This window comes from Monomorium pharaonis, chromosome 7 (genome assembly GCF_013373865.1).
Source record: "Monomorium pharaonis isolate MP-MQ-018 chromosome 7, ASM1337386v2, whole genome shotgun sequence".
Lineage (NCBI taxonomy): Eukaryota > Metazoa > Arthropoda > Insecta > Hymenoptera > Formicidae > Monomorium > Monomorium pharaonis.
The window spans coordinates 17,668,107-17,693,502 of record NC_050473.1 but is presented as its reverse complement, the minus strand read 5'-3'; the positions used below and the strand labels follow the sequence as shown (position 1 = coordinate 17,693,502).

General features: G+C 44.1%; 1 protein-coding gene across 8 annotated transcripts in view; it reads left to right on the top strand.

Moving 5' to 3' along the window:
• Positions 1-25,396, top strand: part of LOC105830666 (RNA binding protein fox-1 homolog 2) — a 284,616-nt gene that overhangs the window by 241,546 nt on the left and 17,674 nt on the right. For 5 of the 8 annotated variants that reach the window (XM_036290412.1, XM_036290413.1, XM_012670151.3 and 2 more), the window contains one exon: positions 1,571-1,591. In XM_036290412.1, the coding sequence (XP_036146305.1) occupies positions 1,571-1,591 (21 nt within the window). Of the gene's footprint in view, positions 1-1,570; positions 1,592-20,164; positions 20,313-25,396 lie in introns of all 8 variants that reach the window. The other 3 variants (XM_012670152.3, XM_036290411.1, XM_012670150.3) reach the window with 1 other exon arrangement.

The window sequence follows — 25,396 nt, the reverse complement described above, 5'->3', positions numbered from 1 at the left end:
TTTATAATTGATGCACCTGGAGCGCGAAATGGGCGCCGGTAAAATTCGCGAATACTCGCATGTTCTCGCCTCCCGTCGACCGACCCAACGGGCGGTTATTATGTACATTACGAAAGTGGAAATTTTGCGATTCGTGCAGGCGCATATTTTTCCGACTTCGTAAAAACTGATTTGATTTTAAAGCATCTTTATGCGCATAATCTCGGAAAAAAAGTGCCCCATAAATCACGCGCTCGGCATCAAACTTCGCTCGTCCCGCCTTATTCATCTCCCGGCGGACAAAATCGAAGCGAGCGCGCGTCTCAAGAAAGAAAATTGCAATCTTGGATTTTATAAGACGAGGAGAGTGCACCGTCGATAGACGTTCACGGCCATTCTCGACAGAGCCAATCTCCTTGTTACATAATTCCCGCGGCCAATTACGGCAGGGGGAGAGAGAGAGAGAAAGAGACTTTGGTTATCCCCTCGGAGATGTAAAATTCATTTTCCATCCGCATTACGTATTCTTCACTTAGATTTTTCAAATGTATTATCATAACATAAAGGTAAATTTGTATTAACGTAATCACTTTCTCGTAAAAAGTTGCTCGAATTTGATTACTTATGTTAACGGAATATTGCTTAATCTATTATTAATTAACGCATTACTATTTTTATTGGTGAAACGGTAGAACTTTAAGATCGATCGATTCTGCTGTCTCAGAACTTACAAGCTTCCTTCTTTCCTCCCTCCCCCCCCCCTTTTGTAACAGACATTAATGCGGGTGTCGCTCTCTTTCTTATTTTAACATACGGGTAATTTACTACAGAGAAATCTTCTCACCGGAGAAAAGAATTTCACGAGGAATCTACGCTCATGGGGAGAATAAGCTTGTGGCGCACAGCCCTTGGAGCCCTGAAAAAAAGAAAAACTTAGCGGCAATCAATCAACCACGCCCAACGATTATTAGTCCAGCTTTGTGGAGAATAAGAACGAGCATTTTAATCACAGCTGCGGCTATAAACCCGCGCACGAAATTACCCTGTATAATTTGATATTAATTCAAATTGATATTAATCGAACAAGTTCTTTCTTTTCCATCGAACTTTACACGCGATCATTAAACTGGTGCAATCCTATTTTTGTACGCGAGATAATCGCATAATAATAATTTAGCGCAGTAAAGAAAATCACATTTTATTATATATCGATGGCGTTATTTTTCTTCACGTTGGAATATGTGTTGCGCAACGATGATCCAACTACGGTCTCGATTAGCAAACTATTAACGATGACAGGGTATTTTCGGCTTAATTCAAATAACCATCTGCCCTATATACCGTTCGGTTACCATGTTACGGCAGGTAATTGCGAACACCGCTAATACTCTATTAATTATCTTCGCCGGTCGTGCGACAAATGCGGCGGCTTTACCGATAAAGGGTTCTCACGTGCACGGAACAAGTTAGAAAACGCTTTTTGAACCCCCGCAACGATCCCCCTCTTTCCCGGCATGCATAGCTCCTTTAGATGTCATTCGCAGGAGCACCAGATGTAGAGAAACGTCTATTTATTTTTTGTCTGTTGCAGTGTGCGTACAGTGGCCTGAGGGTAGGTGCTTCCATGACGTGCCGGAGCCGGCACTGCTGAATCTCTACTTCGAGATCCGTGAGAACTGTCACGGCTTCTCCTGAAGGCAACGACCAATCAGGCAACGACAATGATGACAATGTGCCCGGGCCCCCGCGCCTCCTCGTCTTTGTTGCGAGCGCGCGGATATCATCAGTATATCTCACTTCAGTTGTCGCGCGAGAGAAACATGTCTCGAGATAACGTATTTATTTTAAAAAGTCCTTCCAACAGAGCCGCCACACACCACGACCAAGCCAAAAAGCAAAAAAAGCGAACAGCCACGTATAGCCACACAGAGAAGGGACAGATGCCCCTTGGTTTTTTCTTTCTTTTTTTTTTTCGTTTTCACGTTCGTCGATACATTCCGATCGGATAAAAGAAGTTCCTGTCTCGCGACTTCAGTAGAGACGCGCTATCGGATGGATAGAGTCGACGGAATTATTCTTATTCGCGCGAGGGATACCGATCTTACTGTAATGATGAGATCTTGATGCGAAGCTAATCAGTCCTTTTTTGCTCATTAGTAGATATATTGAATTTTTTGCAATAATTAAGTTATTCTTTCAGTAAGTTTAAAGTTAAGCCTCTCATATAAGTAACATCAGACGCTTGTAAACGATTTTAATTGATTAACGGCAATTGATTATGTTACGCAAAGAGGCTTTAACGTGGCGACAGTCTCACTCGGGAATTACGGGGCTCGGCAAAGAAAAATTTAAAAAAAAAAAAGCTCAATTTAACTTCCCGTCGTCTCCGTTCATTCGAGCCGCGTCTCGCCGTGAGAGCGACACGTATAGCAACGCGTGGTGCTCCCGCGTATCATTTCTCCGTGATGATCGCGATGATGGATCTTGTGTGACACAGGTCTAACGCTGGCCGCTAAAATGGCCGCCGCTCGGCGGAATTCTCGCTGAGCGCGCGAAAAACGGGATCTCTCGCGTCTCTCTTTCTTTATAGGGTTGTCGATGATCCCAGCACAAGCAAGGTGGGTGGTCCAGAATATTTATTTACCTACAACTAATTGCTCGTCGTTCAGCCAGCTCGGGATTAAAGAATGTCTCTCCTGTCACATATACATACATATATATATATTCTTTTTTTTATTTTTTTTTATTGTACTTGCCTTTTCTCTATCGTCCAGCAGGAGAGATACATCACGCTCTCAGCCCCTCCTAAGTTTCTCTCACACTACCAATTTTTTCTTTTGTCATTTCCCCCGAGCCGAAGAAAAGTCTCCCTCCTTATCTTATCATCATCGCCCGGTTCTATTTTGCGGTGAGAAAGAAGTAATAACATCTACAAGAAGTAATAACAGCTTTTGCGGGGGAAAATGCGTCGTATAAAACAGAGAGATAAGAGAGAAGACGGAAGAGAGTGAATCGAGATAAAAATAACTTATGACAATAGAAGTGCAAGAAATTACTGAATTGATCAACGAACGTTAGACGAAAGCGACATCACCTAACGCTACGTTACGATTGTTTGCTGTAACGCGGCGGATTATTGAAAAACACATTGCCGTATTAATAGTTCCTGTCGCATTTCTCTCGACACTGTTAAGTGACGCGCATTGTCCCTCCGCAATTAAAACGGCGTTCAGCGCGAAAGTAGCTAATCGCCACGAGATCGTTCGCGCGACCTGCGATATTCAATCTCTTACAGCACGCCACGAAGCGCATGAAATTCACTTCGGATTAACGAGGCGGTCGACTTAAGACCGATCGATAGTCATGATTCCGGGTGTAGGAACCTGGTGCGAGGTGTCGCGTTTGTTGTTTCGGCATCGTAATTCAGAACTTCTCGCGGTGAGAATGCAATCGCGAATTTCTGATGCTTTTACCATCGCGTACCTGTGTCTTGTATTCGCCAAATTTCGACTTTATTTTCACAAAGGATGTCGACAACATGATTTTATTTATTCAAGGTATTTCTGTTTTACGCTCTTTTTTTTACGATCGGAAATTTTGTTTTATTCAGGGGAAAATCTGTCGAATATCGCTTTTATAAAATCGGGATTTAATATCGATACGTTTCTGCCTTTGATTATATATTTACCGATCCGTGAACGGGGTACCATTATCTAAATGTACGACAGTTACAGCATACCTAAAAAGCAGAATATATCGCGAAATTGTTTTCCCCGCTTTTTTCATCGATTATATTAATACATTGATTCGTTATATTTTGCTCATAATTTCGTACAAATATATATACATAAGTAAACATTCCGTAAAGTCAAGCGACAGCTATATTACTCGATCATTTTGGAATAATTATCATATATTTAGATTTAGAGAAACGAGTACAGGGTAATAGAGTGTAGGATAAATAAGTTTTTTTTTATATCGGTACGAATTTCTATTCTAAGAATTTCGATTTTTTTTAATATCATTTACCTCGCTTTATCTTCGCGAAATCCGATAATTTGATCGTCGATTATTAGAGTAGAGCAAGAAGTAATATTTTTAGGACGTAAGATAGGTTACCGTGCCAAAAAAAAAAAAAACACAGGGTATTGAATGTTGTGATTAAGTGATTTTTATTTTAGATATTTCGTGTAATTAGTGTAGTTTACGTACATTTTATAACAGAACAGATAAGGCTGCATTTTTAAGTGCCGATTAGACGAAATGACGTAGCATCGAGTTTACGTGATTCTGCAAGTGATTCCACAACTCAGTCGTTCTACATCAGTCACTGTCTACTCCGCTGTCTATTTTTATATAAATGTGATTTTTACACTTTGCGAGTGATCGCTCGCTTAGCTGAGCTCTGCGTCCAAAACGCACTTACAGAATCCACGAGAACGTAGAACAGTATTACGCAATCGCATGACTGTACTCTATTACAGAGTTAAACCAACATTCCAAAGATCGATTACTTGCCAGATGAGCAAACTGATGGGGTAATTCGCTATAAAATAACGCGAACGTGATTTATTCCGCCTTTACTGATCCAACGATCAATCGTGTGCCATAAATACCCCACTTTACAAACGTAGAAAGTAGACTTACTCAGATAATTTTTAATAGATTAAGACAAACGGCGTTAGTTGCATAGCGACTAGACTACATAGTTAATCGTCAAGTGAGTGTGTGTGGACGATTAAGTGTTCTACGAAAAGTCAGTGAGCATGGAGTTATTGGTAGAAACGGAAGATTAGAACCGAGAGATTGGAAAGTGACAGTGAGAATAGGAGGGTAAATTAAGCGAGAACATGTGAAATATGAACGAAAACGTGACATATGTAAAGAAGCAGTATTTTTCAACACGAGGCCAGCATCAATTTTGATATACATAAACAGACATTAATATTTCTGTATCGATTAATTATCAACAATATTCGGTTTTGCGCCAAAGTTTGATAAAGATTCGCTTTCGCTTGGAGATAAAAATATTGGTTTTCGGAAAACGTACACATACATCTCGCGTTTTTTATTTTCTATAAATTGACTACGGCACATGAAACACTTTCCTTAGCTTTTATGTGATGAAAATTAGTTTAATTATGCAAAATGGAATTTATTAACGTCGCGAGAAGACGAGCTGTGTTATCGAGGCTTGGAGCAAAACGAGTAGCAGCGAAGCAAATTGTTAATCGATAAAAGAGCAGCTTGTTCTTGTCGCTGGCCGTCGAATACAAATCTGCGCGGCGCACAAGCGGGCCGATTTGTCACATCTCAGTCAATAAAGAGGAATTTTTACTTTCCGTACATCGACGAGTCAATCGAAAACCGATTCTCACGATTGCACGATTGCATGTATCTATCATTCATCGAAGAGAAACGGAGAGAATTGGCAGACACGGGTCACTCAAACCATTGAAATACTGTAAGTTACGTAAATTGACAATTTCGTATAAGAATAATTAACTTGAGCTTATCAAATATTTATCTTATTTGATTATTAAAAAAAAATTAATTAAAAACCTTCTTAAAAATAGTTTGGAAAAATTGGATAAAATGTAGAATGAAGACGATGAAGAATTTACAAACGCGATTTTGTCGCTACAACTATGTCTGCCTCCTTCTCTCTAGTTCTCTCTTCCTGTTTAACTATGCGATCGCTCCGTCGACGTGTTCATTTCGCACACTTCTCCCCCTCCGGCCTTTTCGGAAGTATTCCGCCGCTGAACTTTTCGCTGAGTGAGTAGTCGAGGTATTTTCGTCGTCGGGCGCGTTCTATTCTCCGAAGTTCTATTCACATCGGATCGTCGTCGTTCGGTATTCTCCGCTCGAATCTGGCTCCTCGGAGTCGTACTCGCGAAAGTATTCGAATCGCATGCTTTACCTCCGCGAACCTTGGCAAATCCATCGCGTTAGCCACGCTAAGAGGGAAGCCTTCTTCGTTCTCCTTTCCCTCCTCCCCCGCCCCTCGGAAATTCCTCGCGAAAAATTCGAGCGACGCTCGAGCGCACAATCGCGCGCGGGCGACAGTTTAGCGATGGGATAACGAAAAAAGAAAAAAAAAAGAGAGAAGTATAGAAGGGAGTGAGCTGTCCGAGGGAAAGCTCCGGAAATCGAGATCCTTCCTCACTTCCTGGACTCTTCCGCTCGCCCCTCTGTCTTTTCATCTGCCCCGACATTCCCCTCGCCACTTCCCGCAGTGATATTACCACCTTGCTTCGCAGTTCCCGAAGCATTCCGTGTCCCCTAACAATTTTCATTTCACTTCATACCGTTTTCCTCTCGTTGCACTCTCTTCTCTCATCTTCCCTGCCGTGGGTCCCGGTCGGTTTCTCCCTCCAATTTTCTTGTTCGTGTCAGAATTCACTTCACAATCGCGGGGGAGGGAGGGAGGAGGGTCGTGCGAGGGAAATTGATATTGCTGCCGGGAAAGAAAAAGATTTGCCTCCCTCAACGTGCAAGATTTTATTGCCTTCGCGACACGACGTTCATTACGCGAATTTGAAGAAGAGTCGCATAATTCCGAGGTTGCAACGTTCTCGGATTGCTTCATTGGTTCGTAAAATTCCGGATCGGCTTCGATTTTCGTGATTTTCGAAAATTTATTTCGCACCGACGACGACGATTTTGATGATGCATGCTGTAAGCTTCTTATTTTGAGATTACGCTTACGTTATTTGAACACGCGACGGCGATCCACGAGGCGTTAAAAAAAAGGCACAGAAAGTCACGCAAAACTTTTCGCTCGTGAAAGGTACTCTGACAGTTTTTCGTATCAAAATTTTCAATATTTCAAAAGATGCGGTTATTTATAACGAAAATAAATCAAACATTCCGGAAGGTACGTGTAACTTATACGGGATCCATGTCTACGAAAATTCGATGAAACATAGGAGTGCTTTTGCGAATGAAACGTCCTGCGACACTTCAACGGCACAAAAGAACGGCACAGGAAAACGACAACGGCAGGACATCGGGAAGAGAGCAGCCAAACAGCTGTTTGTGTCATAATGCGAAGGGCCAAAGAGGACTCTTATGGAAGAACGATGCTATATCCCGAAGAAAAGGACCGAAGGCGAGATAGACCGAAGATACGAGCGATAATCGAATAAGAGGTCCACCGAATGCGATGATTTCCGAAAGGTACGGCCCCCTTCCTACAAACAAAAAAAAAAAGAACGAAACAGAGAATTAAAAAGAGCGGAATCGAGCGAGTAGCAAGTAACAACAACGATGAGAGCGATGTAGGCACGGAATGTGCAAGGATTGTGAAAATGCATAGAAATTTGCGCCAAACCCGGAGACGAGTCCGCTTGGACGCGCTTCTTTTCTCAGCCCTGCGTCTCCGTTCGGTCGTTAGTTTTCCTTGCGGGAAAGAAGAAAGGGAAAGATCTGTCTTGATTATATCAATTTGATCGCATTAGCGCGAGAAACGTGGATCCGAGAAGGAGGAGAAGGAGATAAAAAAAAAATGTCGGAATAAAAGTAGTCGAAATTGGTATCTGGGAGGAAGAGGAGATGCATATGCTACACGTGTGATGCACATGCGAAATTGATCTCGAGTCTCGGACGCGAACGCCAGGTGTCGAAGGAAAAGAGGCGCGTCGCGAAATCTCGGAGAAGACGTCCCACACACTCCTCACCTCCCCCCCCCCACCCCCTTCAAGTGTCTCCGAGAAATACGATACGAAAGTATCCCGCCTGGTAGCTTTTAATCTTTTAGGGCTCTATCTGTCCAGTGGTAAAAGCATGAGGTATTTACGTTTACGTACATAATAATAATTCCGTATGATTGACTTGCGAGAGTATGTCGTATATAATGATCATTAACAATCCTCTTTTTGGCACATACACACACTTTTTGGTCGCTTCACAGTCTCGTACGCCCGCCTGGCCGTCAGGCCGCCTTAAAAAAAAAAAAAAGAAGGAAGGAGAGAAAAGACTCGTGTCCGAAATGCAGATTAATCGATTAATCCATCCCCGTTCCCCGGCGTCGTCGCCGCGCTTGTTTTTTTTTTTGCGTGTATGTCCTTCTCTATACGTATTTATACTGATTCTCACTCACACCGCCAGTTCGATTAATCGGGACACACCGTCGACTCGTCTCTTCCTCCACTTGATAGCCCTCCCGAGTCCCCCCCGTCCTCCTTCCGAGTCCTTCTCGGACCCTAATTCCACCAAAACACCAAATGCACTCGACGTCGATTAGCGTTAACCCTAGTTAACTGCGGAGACGACTCTCTCCCTTCGCGTTCGCGACTACGTCCGTAGCGCGCGAACGGTGGCAGAGGGAGGGGAGGGGGGAGGAATCATCGCTAACGAGGATCAGTTAATCGAATTATCGGATCGAGTTCGCTGCAAACCGGTTCCACCTATTTCATCCCTTTACACGTCCCTCCTCCTCCTCCTCCTCCTCCTCGTCGTCGATTTAACCCGCCTTTCGTATATACCTCATACGTATATATATACATACATTATATATATAGATATTTTTTTTAAATTGTTACTATTACATATAATAATCACGGTAATGCGCCACATTCACTGGTTGATGATTGTCTCGTTGACATAAAGGCCCGTATCTTGCCTGTGGTTGTGCTTGGTTGTGGTTGGAGCGGTTTTGGGAGAGAATTTTTTACTTGCTTCTTTTTTAATATTATTACCTTTTTTAATTTGCACGTCTCATGTCGTGGCCTTGGCTTGCCTTCATATGAGATTCACCTGTGAATATATATATATATACATTACATATATATATTGATATATATATCTACCGATATGCCGTATGTATCTGCGTGTATATGCGTTCTTCGCAGAAACGCCGTTTAGCGCTATATGCACGCGGGCACATATTTATTATATTGTAATTTCACACGTATGATAATCCGTCCTGGCAGTATCGTACGATTAACAAACATATGTGCACTCATAACGTATACATTACAAAGCTGCGAAGTAGTTTGTGAAAGCGACTTTCAGTATCGTGTTTTTCAGTATCTATTTTTTTCCCCCTCTCACTTTGTCTCCGTCTCTTCTTTTCCCTCTTTCTTTTCTTTTTTTCTTTCTTTGTCTTTCTCGTGCGCTCTTTCGTATCTTTCTTCTCACATATCGTTTAAATTAGGATGCATATTGCACAAGCTAACGAGTATATTTCCGCAAGGATGATCGCGTGTGACAAAAATTAACGAGCAAGAGCAAATGCAACAGACACGAGAAAGCATGTTCGTTTCACTTGTTCTATTTTCTCTCTCTCTCTCTCTCTCTCTCTCTCTCTCTCTCTCTCTCTCTATCTCTTTTGATATTTTTTCCTTTCTTTTTTTGTTAGTTCTCTGTCACTACTTCACGTACGGGCTGCCATGGCGGCACAGTCTGTAATACTTATTACTCTTCTTACTATGATTATTTTTTTTTTTTTGGAACTGTTTATTAATTGTCATTGATTAATGTTAATGGATCGTGGCACGGTGTGTTAGTTGGCGAGAGACATGACAAATAATTTTTTGAACGGGCGAAGGTTGCTGCATGCTCGAACAAATGCCGCCTTTGACTTAGTGGTAACTAATTAATTCTGGTATACCGTCCTTCTTCATTTAATTAATCGCCGATCGTGTCGGCCACGTCGCTCGCCATTTCTTTCCTTCGCGAGTAAATTCAAGTAAGTCGCGTTGTGCATCGTTTCGTCCGCGAAATTCTCGGCGGGACACGTCTCGTTTAAAACTAGACCCGAGTATGATCGCGAATGATCGCACACGAAAGAATCGTGCGAGTGTCGTCGTCGTCGTCGTCGTCGACATTATTTCAGCAGGCACACAAGTATGTAATATTGCAGGGCGCGTTTTTGAACAATCGCATCCTCCCATGATATTTATGTTGCAATTGATAGTTGCATAATGTGATCGATTTCTTCTAAACAAAAGTCGATCAAGATTGTTTTTTAGCAGCAGAAGTCAATTAAAGAATCACATATTAACAAAAAAATAATTTTTTTTAATTGAATCTTTTTTTATTGAGAATAACTTAATATTTTTTTGAAGATGTCAATATGTTACTCTATAAATAAATCAACCAATGATTTTCCAAATTAAACTTACAAATTGTAGGAATCAAAGTTAAATTTCGCATTTAGTTTTAATCTTGCGGGTTCTTCCATTTGAAAATTTGCATCTCCGTCACGTCTTTCTTTAAAACGCCTGTCTTTAATCATGTCCTTATTTGACACTAAAAGAAGGGGGAGCATTGTTCAGAAACAGTCCGATCGTATACACAACGTTCACCTTTCTTACTGATTGTTTAGCCTGGCATCCACTAATTAGTCGTCAGTGCGTAGCCTTAATTAGTTACCTCTGAGCGTGCAAGCACCGCCAGCAGTTTTTAGTAGTGGGCCGCAAGCGGGAGTGCGCTTTGTTTTTTGGAAAGAAAAAGCTCGGCGAGAAGATGGACGACTCCGTCGTCGTCGTCGTCGTCGCCGCCGTCGGCGTTGTTCCCGAGAAAAAAAAAAAAGAGGATCCGATTCAGTCAATCTCGTGTTCTCGACGAACGATACTCCGTGGCCGTAAAGTTCTCCACGTACTTATCGGGGGAGCGGGGGGAGGGCGGGGCTCTTTTATCGACTAACTAAATTATTATTATTATTAAGCCACCGTAACTACGAAAACAGCCACTGCAGTGTTTTCTCAGGGCTTTCCGCGGACGTCGATCAACGCCGAGACGTTTCTGTTATTCCTTCGTAATAACGTACGCGTTAACGTTTTCCGACGTGAGTGAAACGATCCGGTGGTTCTCATACTTTGGGCTTTTATCGCTGCTGATGCGGTGAGAAACGCGCAGTTAAATTTTATTCAAATTGCTGTCGCCAATTTTTACCATCGGCAACCGTCAGCGAATCGTTGGAACTTAACGATTCTCCGATCTGGAATAACAGAGCCTCATTACGATTATTTTCAGAATTAAACGACACGAGCAATAGAAAATCTCATTTTACATTTATTCGAGAAATAATTACTAGAACTATATATATATATTATAATGATTGAAACCCATTTAACGTTAGATATTTCAGTAAATGCTTCCATAATTACATTTATTCTATAATTCTATTAATCTACATATAATTAGATATATATATATATATTATATATTCTAATTAACATTGAATATTTATTGGCGTTTAATAAAATATCTATTTATTAAATAGACTCGGAGAAAACAATTTTGCAAAATTAAATTTTACCTCTCGCATCCTTAATACACGCGGGAAAGAAGCACAGTTTGAGAACCACCAACGTGAGCGATTATTAAGGGAAAACCGTCGCTTCATCCCCCCCGAGAACTCTACTACTCGTCGCAACTGGAAACCTCCCGATGGTAATTGTCCGCAAAAACTTTCGAAGAAAGTAAAAGCTTCTCGGGCGCGGTGAAAGCGATTTAGACGGGCGGATTAGTTTTGTCCGCGCTCGGTCACCGCGGGGGGGGGGGGGGTGATTCGACGACGGAAAGAAAGAATGTATCTACCACGTCGCGTGCGCGAAGTCGTTGAAAGGGGGTTCGAAGTCGCGAGAACGCACACGCGAAGGCGCATCCATCCCCCCACCCCCCCCCCTCCGTATCGGCATTGGGAACAATGTTGTTGAATCACCATGATGATCCGTGTCCCGTAGATAGCGATTTCTTTGCGAGATGTGAAAGTAGAAGAGCTCACGTTTATACATATATATATTATACATATATATATATACTAATCTCTGCATCTCCTTTTTTGGCGTATATATTACTCACTCACACCATTTGCTCGGAAGTATCTTTGAATGGCTTTCGTTCGGAGACCGTAATCGTTATTGTTATATACTTCTGGAACGAATAATATATCTCTTAGTGCATGGAATATCATATATCTCATGCGAGATCGGCACACGAGTCGAGGCCGATTGCGAGCCTTGCGATCGAGTCTATCTGTGTAGCAAGAGACACGTATATTGTATACCTGCATTGTACCTCGATGCGAGAATGCGCCTTCATCCACCGCTTCAAGAATTCTCTGGCCTCTGCTCCCCGTCGCGGGGGTGAGCGCGCGGTTTTCATTGCAAGCCTTGGGGGGAGAGGGGGGGGAATATGGCGAAGGAAACTTTTTGACCCTCGGGAGAGAGAAGAGACCCTTCGTCTGTGCGCGAGAGCGCGCGAGCCCGACGAATCGATAACGCGCGCGCGCGCGCGCGCGCGAAACGCGCAAGATTTTAAGCCGAAGCTCGTGGAATTAGAACCGGCGAGATTTTTCTTCGACCGTCACGCGCGATATTTCGGGATTCGTCACTTAACCGGGATAATTAACGGCCTCGATGTGATAACGTAGTGGCAATTGTGCAACGGTAACTCTCGGCTTTTTTCCCCGTCCTTTTAACGAGACAGTTACGCTCTCCCGGTGCGCGAGCTCTCGTAAGAACGAACGCAAGAATGACTCTACCGTAGCAAGAGGCATCGTCACGTTTAACTTCATCCTCCGTCGTGTCATTCGAATACGTGCCGCGATGATAATTTCAGTTTCGCGTATCTACCTTCCAAGCGCGACGTAGAGTCTCACGTAGCTAGAGATTTGGCATCCTTAGCGAAGAGCACTAGCTTCGTGAATTTCACCCTCTCTGCGGCCTTGGAATCGAATCCGGACGAGAGAGGGGACGAAACGTGATATATATATATTTACGTGTCTCGGACATATCGAAGGTTCCGTCGTGCACTCTCAACGCGCGGGTCGCGGTAGAAGTCACCCCTGTTTGCTAACGTCATTAGTCCTGTGAGCGTTGATTTGAATTCCAAGTAATTTGCCAAGAGAAGTACGTTATGTAAACACCACACCTTAATCACTGTTGCTTTACTCGTTGGGTTATGCGACTGTGGTTCTAGTGCATTTGACTGACTTTTCAGCCTGCCACGGCTGCATATTCACACCTGTTTTTTCGTGTATGTTTTTTACTTTTCTGTTTCTCTCACGTTTCTATTATTCACTCGGTACATTTCATACTCCCCCTCCTCTCTCTCTCACTCTTCCTTTCCTGTCTCCCTCTCTCCCCCCGTCATCCTCGCTGGATACGTTAGTGCCCGCATCTTCTTTTCCGTTCTCTTCCTCGACGTTGACGTTTCGTCGACCACCTCGCCACCGCCCTTCGTCACCGGTCAATTCCCAGAATCCGTAATAACTTATTGGCAGATTTGTTTGTGCGAAACGCTTAACGTGACGTACGCTTTAATATCCGCCGCTATTATTCTTCCCGAGTTTAATAAACTTTACGAGAGAGGTCATTAAGTCGACGATATTTCTCCAGTCCGGTGAACGATGTTTATTATTCACGAAACAATTGTTACGTGTACTGTAACAACGCAATCGCGTTACGTACGTGTTACTGGAAATCGATGATTTTTTTTTTTTTTACGGCGAATACCACGCCGATCGCTAAAGCTTCGTTGATTATTAACGCGTTCGTGAAAGTTGCAAGCTCACGCTCTCCGGGGTAGCTTTAAGTTGAATATTTTAAATTCGTTTTCCATATATTCGGTCGCCCTTTTAATTCGATTCGTGTCGCGGTGATATTTCCCTTCGCGGTTTTACAAAGTTGTTTTATCTACGTATCGGAACCCTCCTCCCGTGGTTTTAAAAGCCCCCGGTACGACGAAACCCCGTGATCCCCCGAGGAAATGAGCGAAACGAATCGGAGGGAACCATCGGCCCGAAACACAATTCAAACGTCTTAATCTTCGCGAGACGATCGCGAGTGCGCAACAGAGGTGATCTTCGATCTTGATTCTCCACATTCTCGCTCACTTTGTAAAGTTAATGCGGCTTAATTACGCCTTAAGTGGCTCGTGATTTACGACTCGAACGCGCCGCGTGGAAAAGGCGAGCGAGTTGATTCAATTGCTCGCCTCGCACGCGAGCGGAGCCGTCACTTTCAGAGACATCGAATAATTTCAAGCGCCAGTTCCCCGCTTAACTCTACATAAAATCCAGTATTTTATCCTCTCGCACAAATTATACGTTTCCAAATTGAGAGACTGGAGATCAAGATGTCGTTGTTCATCCTTTATCTTTCTCTCTCTGTTTCTCTCTCTGTTTCTCTCCTCTCTCTCTCTCTCTCTCTCTCTTTCTGTAAATGTGAAAAGGCAGTAGAATTACAATTTGCAAGGTGCCACGTTCGGATACGACTACGTGCCTAAAGGGTGTAGGCCCTTACAAATGAGGATGCCTGCCCCTCGTTCTCGCGGCAGCGCGGCCCTTCAATTTCTCACGTGTCGGCGCAAAAGTGGGCTCGCTCTCGGCGCCTCTCTTAGCGAGAAAATCAATCGAGCATCGCGCGGCACTCTTCCTCACGGCGACACCGGTATCCTAAACGGCGGATTTTCGGCTGCCGTTTCGCGTATCCGTCGTGTCTGCGAGCCACGCCGCCGCCGCCGCCGCCATCGCCGGTGGCTCTCTCGAGGCGGTTGTGCACAGCTTCGCTCGGGAATACATAGGTAAACTCGAACCTCCCTTTTTTTTCCCCTCTCGTTGTATCGAGTTGTATCTCGCGAGCGGCGGAAAGAGATTCGAGGCGCGCCGTGTGCAAAAGCGTGCGCGAGAGAGAGAAAGAGAGAGAGAGAGAAATATGGAAGGAAGAGCGCGATGGAGGACGAACGGAGAAGGAGAGACAGAGATGAAGCGAGAGAGGAGGGAGACGACGATACGTGGGAGAGACGTGGGGGGTCCAGGGGTGGATGCTGGCAGCGGCATTTATTGATCGCTCGTAGGCAACCCTGCCAGCAGCAACCCTCGCCGCACCCTCCGACCCACCGCCCGTGCTCTCGTGCTCTCCGAGTCACCCTCTCTCTCTCTCTCTCCCCCGTTCTCTCCGCGTGTGCGCGCGCGTGTCACCGGCCGCGAAACGAAAGCCTCAAAGCTGCACGAGCCCTGCGCTGCACCCCTCGCCTTCCTTCCCGTCTCTCCTCAGGATTCAATCATATTAATTACTCACAGCACCGCCGACGACTCCCCGACTCGCATCCACGGACGCCGATTAAAACGCGACGCGCCCGTTGATCTCGCGCATTTCCGCCGAATCTCCGCCTGATGGTTTTTCTGCCGGCGCGCGCTCGTCGCCATGCGACAACGTGACGTCCCGGACGCATTCAAAATTTGTTAACGATTTGAATCGCGAGAGTTACGTTCTTAAAAAAAAATTACAAGCCCCTACGTTGCTACGGGACAAGTCGAGCTGCCTTAAAAAAAAAAAATCACTTTCCTTCGAATGTTTAAACGTTTGTCCGCGCTGCCGTTTCGAGATGTCTTTAAATATTATCGTTGTCTCGAGAAACGCACGGCGAGATCAAGCGAGAAAGCGTTTAGCTCTTTTTTTGACGCGGTTCGACCGTCTCGTGGGGAGGGGGAGGGGAGACAGCGACGTTTTCTCTTTATTGGAATTTTTCTTCCGGTTACGTACGAACGATAAGGTCGGGGTGGCGTAAAATTCCACGGCGTAAATAACGTATACGCGAAAGTCGTCGGGGCGCTAGACGGCCGAATATATCGTCTGGAATTTAAGGGATGATGACTCGCGTTTCACGGGATTCTGCGGGACCCCCGCCCCCCGCACGGTCTATTGGAGGCGTTGAAAATTTATATTGTGAATTTTAATACACTAGGTGATTACGTGAAATTAAATAGGTACGTGATATGATAACGTGGTACGTGATAACCGACCATTATGACCGGCGAACGCGGTAAAAGCGCCGTTGTTGGTATCAAAAATTATATCGACGAGGCCGGATGGCCCAGATGCGCATTAACGAAGTTCCACGCTGTAACATGCGATAAAAGTTCCTTTTCCTCCAATATTCTCATTATCGGGTAAATTGCGTTGAAAATGGCGCGCGCGCGACGAGAAGTTATCGCGTAATAATTGATAAGCGTGCGGAGCGACGTACGGGGCGACAAAAATATTATTCCCGCATTTTATCTCGCGTGTAAAATTGAAAAGTATACAATAGGAGATTCGATTACGTTCATATTTCTTCGATCAACGACGTTAATCTGATTTCCGAACTGCATTTTTGCTACAAAAGCGATTGTCAGTCCGGGAATGCCGTTCGTTACATCTGGCATAACAATAATTATCTCGGGGTGTTAATTTTACCGGTGCAATTAAGTTTTCAATTTAAAATTTCAAGCGATCCGAATACCATCTTTCCTCCTTCTACGTTCGTTTAATTAAAGAAATGATTCATTCGGAGTTCATCCGTTTTTATTCATTCAATCTTGAGTTATATCCGACTCGTCACAGCCCTTGCGGATGGAATTAATTAAACGAGGACGGGAAGAGGGGATAATTAGTTTACGCGCAAGTCCGTAAAGTTCGTTTCGGTTTACCTCGGAGTTTTGCCATTTTTCCATTTAATACACACGCGTCGGCGGCGCGGCCACATTCTCGCGAGGATTTACACGGGACAAGTACAAAAAACGTAAAGTAGGATTTATAATCGCGATAATCGTTGTTACGTAAAAATATATACCACTCGCGAGAGTGATAAAATTACTCCTTGTTTCACTACAAGTTCGACGCGCTTCATAGGTTATCGCAAATTTTCACGAGTTTGAGATCGAGCAGAACGAATGTCCCTCCGTTTAATCAGAAATTACGAGGTCGCCCCGGCGGTTTTTGTGAGTAATTGTTTTTGAAAGTTTGCCTAACAACGTAAAGAAAATTCTCGGACCCAATCGGAGAAATTATCAAGTCCCGACGGGAATTTTTTTATTCGTATTCCTCTCCCTCTCTCATTAAATTTAATGCTCCGCATCAGTCAGCTCTTCCTTCCGTCGTCTTAATTATATCATGCACTTTACAATACCGTGCCCTCTCGTGCCTCTCGAGACACAACAACAATAAAAAGCCTCTCTCAGCTTCTCTTGCGAGGAGGCTTCCGAAATTTTGCGTAATATCGGCGCTCTACAAATTAATATAATCGCAATGTAAACGAGTGAATTTTATTTACGCATCATGCAAATGTTTTCGCAAATGATTTCGGCAACGTTGATTTTTTTTTTTGTGGGATTGAAGAACGGGTCAGTGTATCTCGCGATATTTGGTGCCTGTGCGCGGTTTGCAGTTTGAATATTTTAATATTTTTGCCGGACACGCGCGAGATACATACGTAACAGGTACATTTCGGATCGGTAGGGCGATCGACATTGTTAGATTTTCGATTGACGTTTGCAGAATTAGGGGGGGGGGGAAAAAGCGTACATGTACGCTTCGAGCGAAAGTGCGCAGTTGTGTGTAAAATTATATCGGACATCAAATATGCAATTACGCACGAATGGCACCGCGTTGATTGGTAATAAATCAGTGAGTAAATATCGTAATTAATATTTCGTTTGTGCATACTCCGGGCGAAATATGCAGGTCGCGGTCGTTTAGCAAATAAACTAGCATGAAAAATGAACCGTAATTAACAATACTGCGTACACCAAAGTGCGCTTTATCAACAACACGCGAGAATTCGCGATAATTTACATTTCTGTCTTCCCTTTGTACATAAATATTTAGAATACAGCAGACTTTTTGTTTAAACATCGTATATTCGCGTATATTAAATATTGACAATTGCTGTAAGATTTATCTTAAATTATTATATTATACGCGCGAATGAAGAGGTATAAACACGTGTTTTAAACAATATTTTATCGTAGAGGCGTAAGATTTATTTCACATTTCGATATTTTGTAATTCCATTCCAATTGACCGCAAGAAGATTACGCGACATTTTTATTGCTCGCTAATTATTTAATCGGACATTATTTCGCTGAATTGATCGAGGTAACAATATCGCGACGTGAAATAGCAGTTAAAGGGTTTTCTAATTACGATCGTAAATCGCTCGCAGCGCGATGAAGGGTTTCAAGCGCGTGGAGAGGAGCCGAACGGGCTGATTGTGCGAATCGTCGGGTTTAACAGTCAGACGCGAATACAATGGAACTTAATAAATCCGTATCGAGAAGCATCGAGTTATAGCGAGACACGGCTCGAGAAGCCGCTTTTGCGTGCGCGCGATCTCGCGGTAAAATTAATCCGTTTTCGATTTACCGCGTGAAGAGAAAAAAAAAAGAGAGACACCGCGTCGGGATGATCCGTCGGCCATAATCAAATCTCCAGTCGCAGTTCCCCCTCCCCCCCCCCCCGACTCTTTTTTTCACCGTCTCACACGGGGGGAGGGCGCCGTTACGATTTAACGAAGCTTTAGAAATGTTGGAAACTTTCGAGAGAGAGAGAGAGAGAAAGAGAGAGAACGCAATAAATCTGCCTGGTGCGTATCGCCTTAACGAGCCAGTTTCGCAAGCTTTGCATAAAATTTCATCTTGTTCGTCACGGCGGAACTATAATCCTCTTTGCCCGATCGTACGTGGGCCGCCGCCGTTTGTCTCTGTTGCGTTAGCTATCTATATTTTGCGACAGTATCGGGATCCCGTTAATTGAAACTAGTTGAAAATTAACGATTAATTAGAATCAATGATACGCATAATTGATATTGCGTGATTTTTTTTTAATCGCGAATACCAAAGCGAAATTTGTGGCGTAAGCTCTTTTTCGTTATATTTGCATCACATTTGCGCAGCGATCCAACAAATGTTCATTTTCCGATTGCCGATAGTTGATGTAATTCAGGTAATTTCGATAATGATGTTACTATTACGCTATCGACTAATAATTACATTTAAAGAGACCGATATTACGTTAAATCGTGTGTTCCGAGCGGCACTTCGAAGAGGGCACGTAACTACGTAACATCTGATTTGCGATACGCGTACACACACGTCTCTGTCGTATCAATTATCATTTTTATATCCATTTGTTTTAAATTTCCAATACTATCGAGTGGCTTTATTTGGTCGGTTAAATGGAAGAGAAAGAGAAAAAGATAGAGAGAGAATTTTTTATTCACGTGAAATCACAAGCAAAATAGCGCAATCTTCACTCACACGTTTCGCTCGTTTCAACTCGTCGATTCAAATTTAAAGTAAATTCGAATCGCGCAATCATTTTACAGGCGGCGAGAAAGGGAAGCTTTCATTTACAGCTCATCCTTCGTCCGTCTATATTTAATCTTTATCTTCTGTGTTGCAGTGCAAAGATAAATCAATGGAAAATTTTGCCAGGAATATTTTACAATCTGTATAATTTTTTTATAAGCAGCAGCAAAACGTTTTTAACGTACAATGTAGAAAGGTACTCGCTAACTGACACCGAAAAAAATGCCATTATCCGCTCAAAATTATTAATAGGATAAGATACTTATATTTGCGACTACGAAGCATCGTTTTGTCGCGCAGACAAATGGCTCGGTGGAAAGTGACTTCAACAGTGAAATTCATAAAATCGCTAATGAAGAAACAAATTTCGACCGAATCGTTTCTCTGCGTCTCGTTTGTATTTCAATCGACAACAATATTTTGGTGCGATCGTCCGAACCGCACGGACAATGTGTCCGCTAATATTTCACAAAACGCGATCAGACCTTTTTAATGCAACGGTTCTGACGTTCGACGAAATATCGTTGTAACGAAAGCTGGCGTTCTCGTGACTCACGAAGAGGAGAGTCTCAGTATATTCTGAGGCTCTTAATCCACTCCCCGCGAAAGGGCAGCGCCGCGATACGCTCGCGGCAGTCGTGCAAACACTTCGGCGGTCGAAATTTAAATTATTGACAAGCGCGATTACTTATTCAGCGGCATTCGGTCGCCCGCGCCTTGGGACTGCACTTTTAACGTCGAAATTCGAAGCTGTTAAGCCAGAGGAATCCGCGGGGAAATGCTCGCGCCTAAAAGAAAAAAAAAAAGGGACAGAGGAATCTACCTTTCATTTTTTATGACGCGCGAGACCGAGCGTTTCCCGAGCGATTGCCGGTGATGCCGCGCCGCGTTCGTTCGTTAACTATTAAATCCGATTGCACGACCGTCGGCGAACGTGACGCGGCGCTCTTCCGGAGTATCGGAAGCGAGCGAGGGGGGTGGATTAAGAACGCGCTGGATTAAGAGGAGAAACGCCCGCGTGCTCCCGCCCGATTTTGCGCGAGATTACGCGGCGGCGTGACGAAGGGGGAGGAGGACTAACGGTCTCTGACAAAAATACAGGATACAGGCTGCCGGCCATGCCGTGGAGCTGGCTAGGAGCGGCGGCGCCATCGGCAGCGACAGCTGCAGCGGTCGCCGCGGCCGCGGTGACCCCATCGCCTGCAGCTGCACCGCTCGTCCTTGCACCCAGAGCGGCGGCGAGACGGAGGTACGGATTGATTTAAGGATCCTTACCGCACGCGCGAGCGCGGCACCGAGGCAAATCCAAGTGTTGCATATGCTCGAAAAAGTCATTCGTATATAAAACGAGAGCACGAACACCCCCCCACAGAACACCATCCCCCGATCAAAAAAAAAAGACTCCACCCCGACCGATCCATCGCGAGAACGGAAGACGGCGTTCGACCGACAGAGTTCGATATCTGATGCATAATTTTAAATATTTCGCGCGATCGTTGAAAATTGTTTGAAATCCGTGCGCGACCCCAATGCGGCGACTGAAAAGTTCGCCGCTCGCCGACCGCGCGATCTCCCCTTTCCCTCCGTCCATTTTTCGGTGTAATTAGGTCAATTCTTAAATTAAATCTCTCAAATTAGGTCGCGCCCGCGCGCACGCTTGGCAAAAATTCCCGCCCGAGGTAATCTCCGAGAGCCTTCGCGTACAAAGCTCGCATCCGGCTTTTATACGGGCTGTATATGTGTACACCGCGCGCGAAAGGAACGTCTTTTCCGGGTTGCCTTGGCCAATGCCGGACGATGAGTAATTCGCGTAGTAGAACTAAAAACCTTCGCCTCGAATAAGAATCCAGAGCGACATTCCGTACGTTTTTCGCTCGCGCGTCGTCCGTCTTAAATCTTGAAATTATATTAGATAACAATGTACGTAATGTTCGTAGATGGATTTGCTCGCGATATTTCAAGTTTTTTTTGTACAAACGAAGAAGGTAGAGAATTGATACGTCACGTAATTGATCAGCGCAGCGGGTTAATCGCGCGCCGCGGCATTCGACGTTTCATTTTTAATTATCGGGAATATTTCTCCCCGGGGGGAATACGGACTCCATTACGATTCCATTATGTGCCGCAGCGCGAATCGCGAAATGCCCGCCGCTTTTATTCAAGCAAGAACCCGGGCGATACGCGTGTTTTTCCGATTCGCGTCGGTTAACTCATTACGGTGAATTCGCGGCGGGCACGCTAATTTACGCGCGTTATTCTTATCATATCGCGCATAATGACGCCGTGTGATGTACTCCGCGAAATTTCGCGATCTCTCTCTGGCAGATCCGTCGCGTAAATCGATACACCATAAATTCAGCATCGGGCAACATTGCGGGCGCGTGTCTGACGAACGACCGTCCCTCCCCCCCCCGTATCGCGTTCATCCCGCTTTCCCCTCTGCACCCCCTCCCACTCTTTCCACTCCCTCTCTCGTGTATTTCACTGTGTCTCTTCTTTCTACTACTTGATAATTAATGTTGCCACCTTCCTCTTCTCGATGTATTCTCGTATCGGCAGTGTATAGCACACAGAATGGAAAGAACCCTCCCCCCCCCCTCTCTCTTTTGAATATTCACTTGTGCACGAACCGCAAAACCACCAACCCCGAATGCCTCCGCCATGGTTGTTGCATTGATGCTAGTTGGACGAACACAGTATACTTGTTCCTTCCCTCCCTCTGTTACATATTGTATATCTCTGTGTACATATATTATACATCGTTTCTTTCCTTAGGGCACGCATATAGATATATCGATGTTTTCCGCCTAATTAGTCAGACTCGATCGGCTGTTTAGGTAGCTCTCTCGTTTCAAGCGGCGGTTGATCTGTGGCCGGAAATAATCGCATGAATTTCTACTAACGTTTCTTGTATAACTCTAGTCTTCATAAGAAATTCAACAGGTGACAAAATTGGTGACAAATTATTAATTCTCGATGTACGATGAAAATTTTAGCGACAAGGAAAATTAACGTTGAGTCGGTTTTTTTTTCAAGATTATAAGATTAAATAAGTATTTAATAGAATTGTCCGGAAGTCCTGTCGAGCCGTGAAAGATTTATATCTTTTTTTTTTGTGAGAATAACAAATCGTATTTACATATTTACGATCACGCGCGCGCAAATACAAATGGATCGCGAGATACGAGATGGAAAGCGTTTTAGTTCGCGGCAGCTGTGGAAGGGCTAATATTTAATTCGTAAGCACTCATTGGTTTCCGATTAAACTTGCGCAGACCGGCGGCGACGGAAAGTCCATTTGTTTGCAACAGCGGTGCGGCGCAGAATTTACAACGCGCGGTTCAAACGAAACTTTCGTTATCGCGAGAATTACACCTGACGATGTGGTAGACGCGACGTACGATTTCGAGTAAAGGGGACGGACAGAGGGCCCATTGTTAAGCCGGCGACAGTGTATTTAACTTTTTCATTGTTCGCGAGTGTAATCTCTCTTCGTTCCTCGCCGGGGAACTGGTATTTCCGTAAATTTGGATTTTCTCCGGACCGACGGCGGTGGCGCGACGGGGCTGGATCGGGCGGCCCGCCATCGCGTGCGCGGTCGATTAATTAATAGCCGCTAATTGGCGTGTCACGCGCACCCGTAAAATTTGGCCGAAGACAACGATCGTTCGGCCGGGGCGCTTTTAAACTGTCCGGGATGAAATCGAACGGGTCGCGTGTTGTATTCCCGAAATGTCCGAGCGGTCGCGTACGAACGATACTTTTATCAAAAAATATATCCCTCGTTTACTTTGGTTTGGAGTACAATAGTTTTTCGATTTGATGCAACACTCCGTTGTCTCGCGTCAATTATGACAAAATGAAAATTGAAGAATCGGACGTAAATGTATCATCGATACGTAAAGTTAACAAAGATTTGACGTTTCTCTCGATTGATAAAAAGAATTTTGCCGAGCACGATTTTATAGACGCGAATCTAAAAGACGTGTTTTAATAATTTGCGATACGAATGAGAGATCTAAAAAAAAAATGTACATATATTTATACGCCGGGAATGTACGTTGACAATTACTTCTGTGCCACAGATCACGCGAGCCTGTGGGAAGATGGAGTTCAGGATGCCGTTGTGACTCCTCCACACACGAACCATCCTTCTCTTTTTTGGAATGCGCCTGCTACTTATGCATCACGCTCTTATTCTTGATCCGCCTTTAGATCAAGCCGATCCATTAACCATTCTTCTCCCCGCCCCCATCGTTGTTCGTTAACTTACGTTTTGGTTTGCGCTAACATCACGCGAGTTACCTGCACAGTAGTTGTCTGTTGAGGATGCTGTTGATGTTGCTGCTCGTATAATTGAACTTACTAGTCTAACAACACAGTGCATATGTTTACCATACCTTCGGTATAATTTTAATTGTCAGCACTTTGAAGAGATTTCGTTAAAGAGATACGTTTTCACGATTGTCCTATTTGTTCTATTTGTTAAAAGAGATATGTGTAATAATTTTTTGTGTAACAACGTCATTTTATTTGTGACACTTCATTAAATTTTCTAAGCTAGAAATGCATTGCTTGGCTAATTTGATACAAATTTTATTACATACCTATAGTTTGAATATGTACAGCTTGTATGATCAGTAATTAACAAACATAGGTAGATTGTAATAAAAGAATCTTTATTGAATGTTTTTTGAAGAATCAGAAAATTTATTCTTTTTAACAAACTTCGTTCTCTTCAGGGTGAATTTTCGAGGCGAACCGTGTATATAAATGAGAAAGCACACTTGTTAAATCGCTCCATCAGCAGCCGATCCGAACTTGAGATGACTTGGTGCCGATGAAAAGGTAGGCAGAATCGTTAGTTTTTATTGCTCCAACTTGGACCAGCCGGAGATAAAGAGATCTCTTCTCATCGTCCCTCCGAGTTTGTTTTCCCAACTTTTTTTTTTTTATCTTGTCAAATATGTCGATAGCTCAACGTCATTTGTCGTTTCCGTCAATACAACGGCTATTCATTAAAGTCACTATCCATCCATCAGAATTACCTATAGGGTTCTTCCGATCACGTCATCTATCAACGCTCAAAACATAAATTAAGAAATATCTCAGAAATACAATCCGTCATACGATGGCCCCGATAAATCATTTATCTCTCTGGCAAATTGATATTACCTAACGATATTGAGGCCAGCGTTTATTTAAGTCTTCTTATTCCAAGAATCGCTTTTTTTTTTAAACGCTTGTTCAAGTAACAATTGTTCTTCTTGAGTCTTGAATCGGGGAAACATTATGTTTCCGTTTTCCCTGCCATTTTCTAATTCTTCGTCGCAAGATTACCGATCGTAATATCTTGAATTGTCTACCCTGAAAATGCTGGGTTTAATATTCCATGATCTCGTCGAAATTCACCGAGCGAGGGTTCGCGAATCTGAAATGCATCACCGGGACAGGAAAGCCCTGCAGCCCGGCGTTGTAACGCCGTCAGCTTCCGGAAGCTGTGCGCGCCCGCGCGCGGTCTTCCCCTTTACGAGGCCCGGCGTCGATCATGCAACCGGCAGCTGCTCCACAATGTGGATTGAGTCGCGACATTCACGTCGCCGTCTATTCAGCCCCCATTGGGAAAATGTTACCTTCGAAAACCCCCTGTCAATCAGTCCGACTGAAAAACAAGACCATCGACGCGAGCGTTTTGCAGAGTGTCTTACATTGGTGCTGCGTTTTCCTCGAGTTTACTTTTTTTTTTTTTCATATATATTCCCTCTTTTCCCTCTTATTTTATTTTGGCAGATTCGCGAAACCTCGATTTTCATCGAGGTGTGAGGGACGCAGCTGCAGCTTCAAGGAGGATTTGAATCACTCGCTCCGAGCACGCGAATTTTCGATTGCCTCGCGGAAATCGCACATAGGTTCCTATTTACGTTATCCGCCGACGAAAGAAATTGCGGCGACCTGTCCCGGAGCGAATCGCAATGATAAAACGCACCGAAAAATTGATATACTCGTAAAGGAGCGGTTCCTCTGCGGGACAAGTTCCGTTTCGCCAAGTTTCGTGGCCCGTTTCTTTCTCTTTCCAGGCCATTCCCGAGTGTCAAATGCAAGCGGAGCGGAGGAAGCGAACTTTTCTATTTTCGGTTCTCTTTCTTTTCTTACGCCGCGAGGTTCTCCGGTGTTTTTCGATGTTCGTATTTACTTCTCGGGGGGCAATTTTCCAAAGCCGATCTTTGATAGGAAGAACAAAATTTCCTGTTCGTGCCGCAACTTTTCTTAAATCGAGAGCGCCTCCTCTGCGCCGGCAGGATGATCAGATCGGTAAATCGTGCTTGGTTTCCT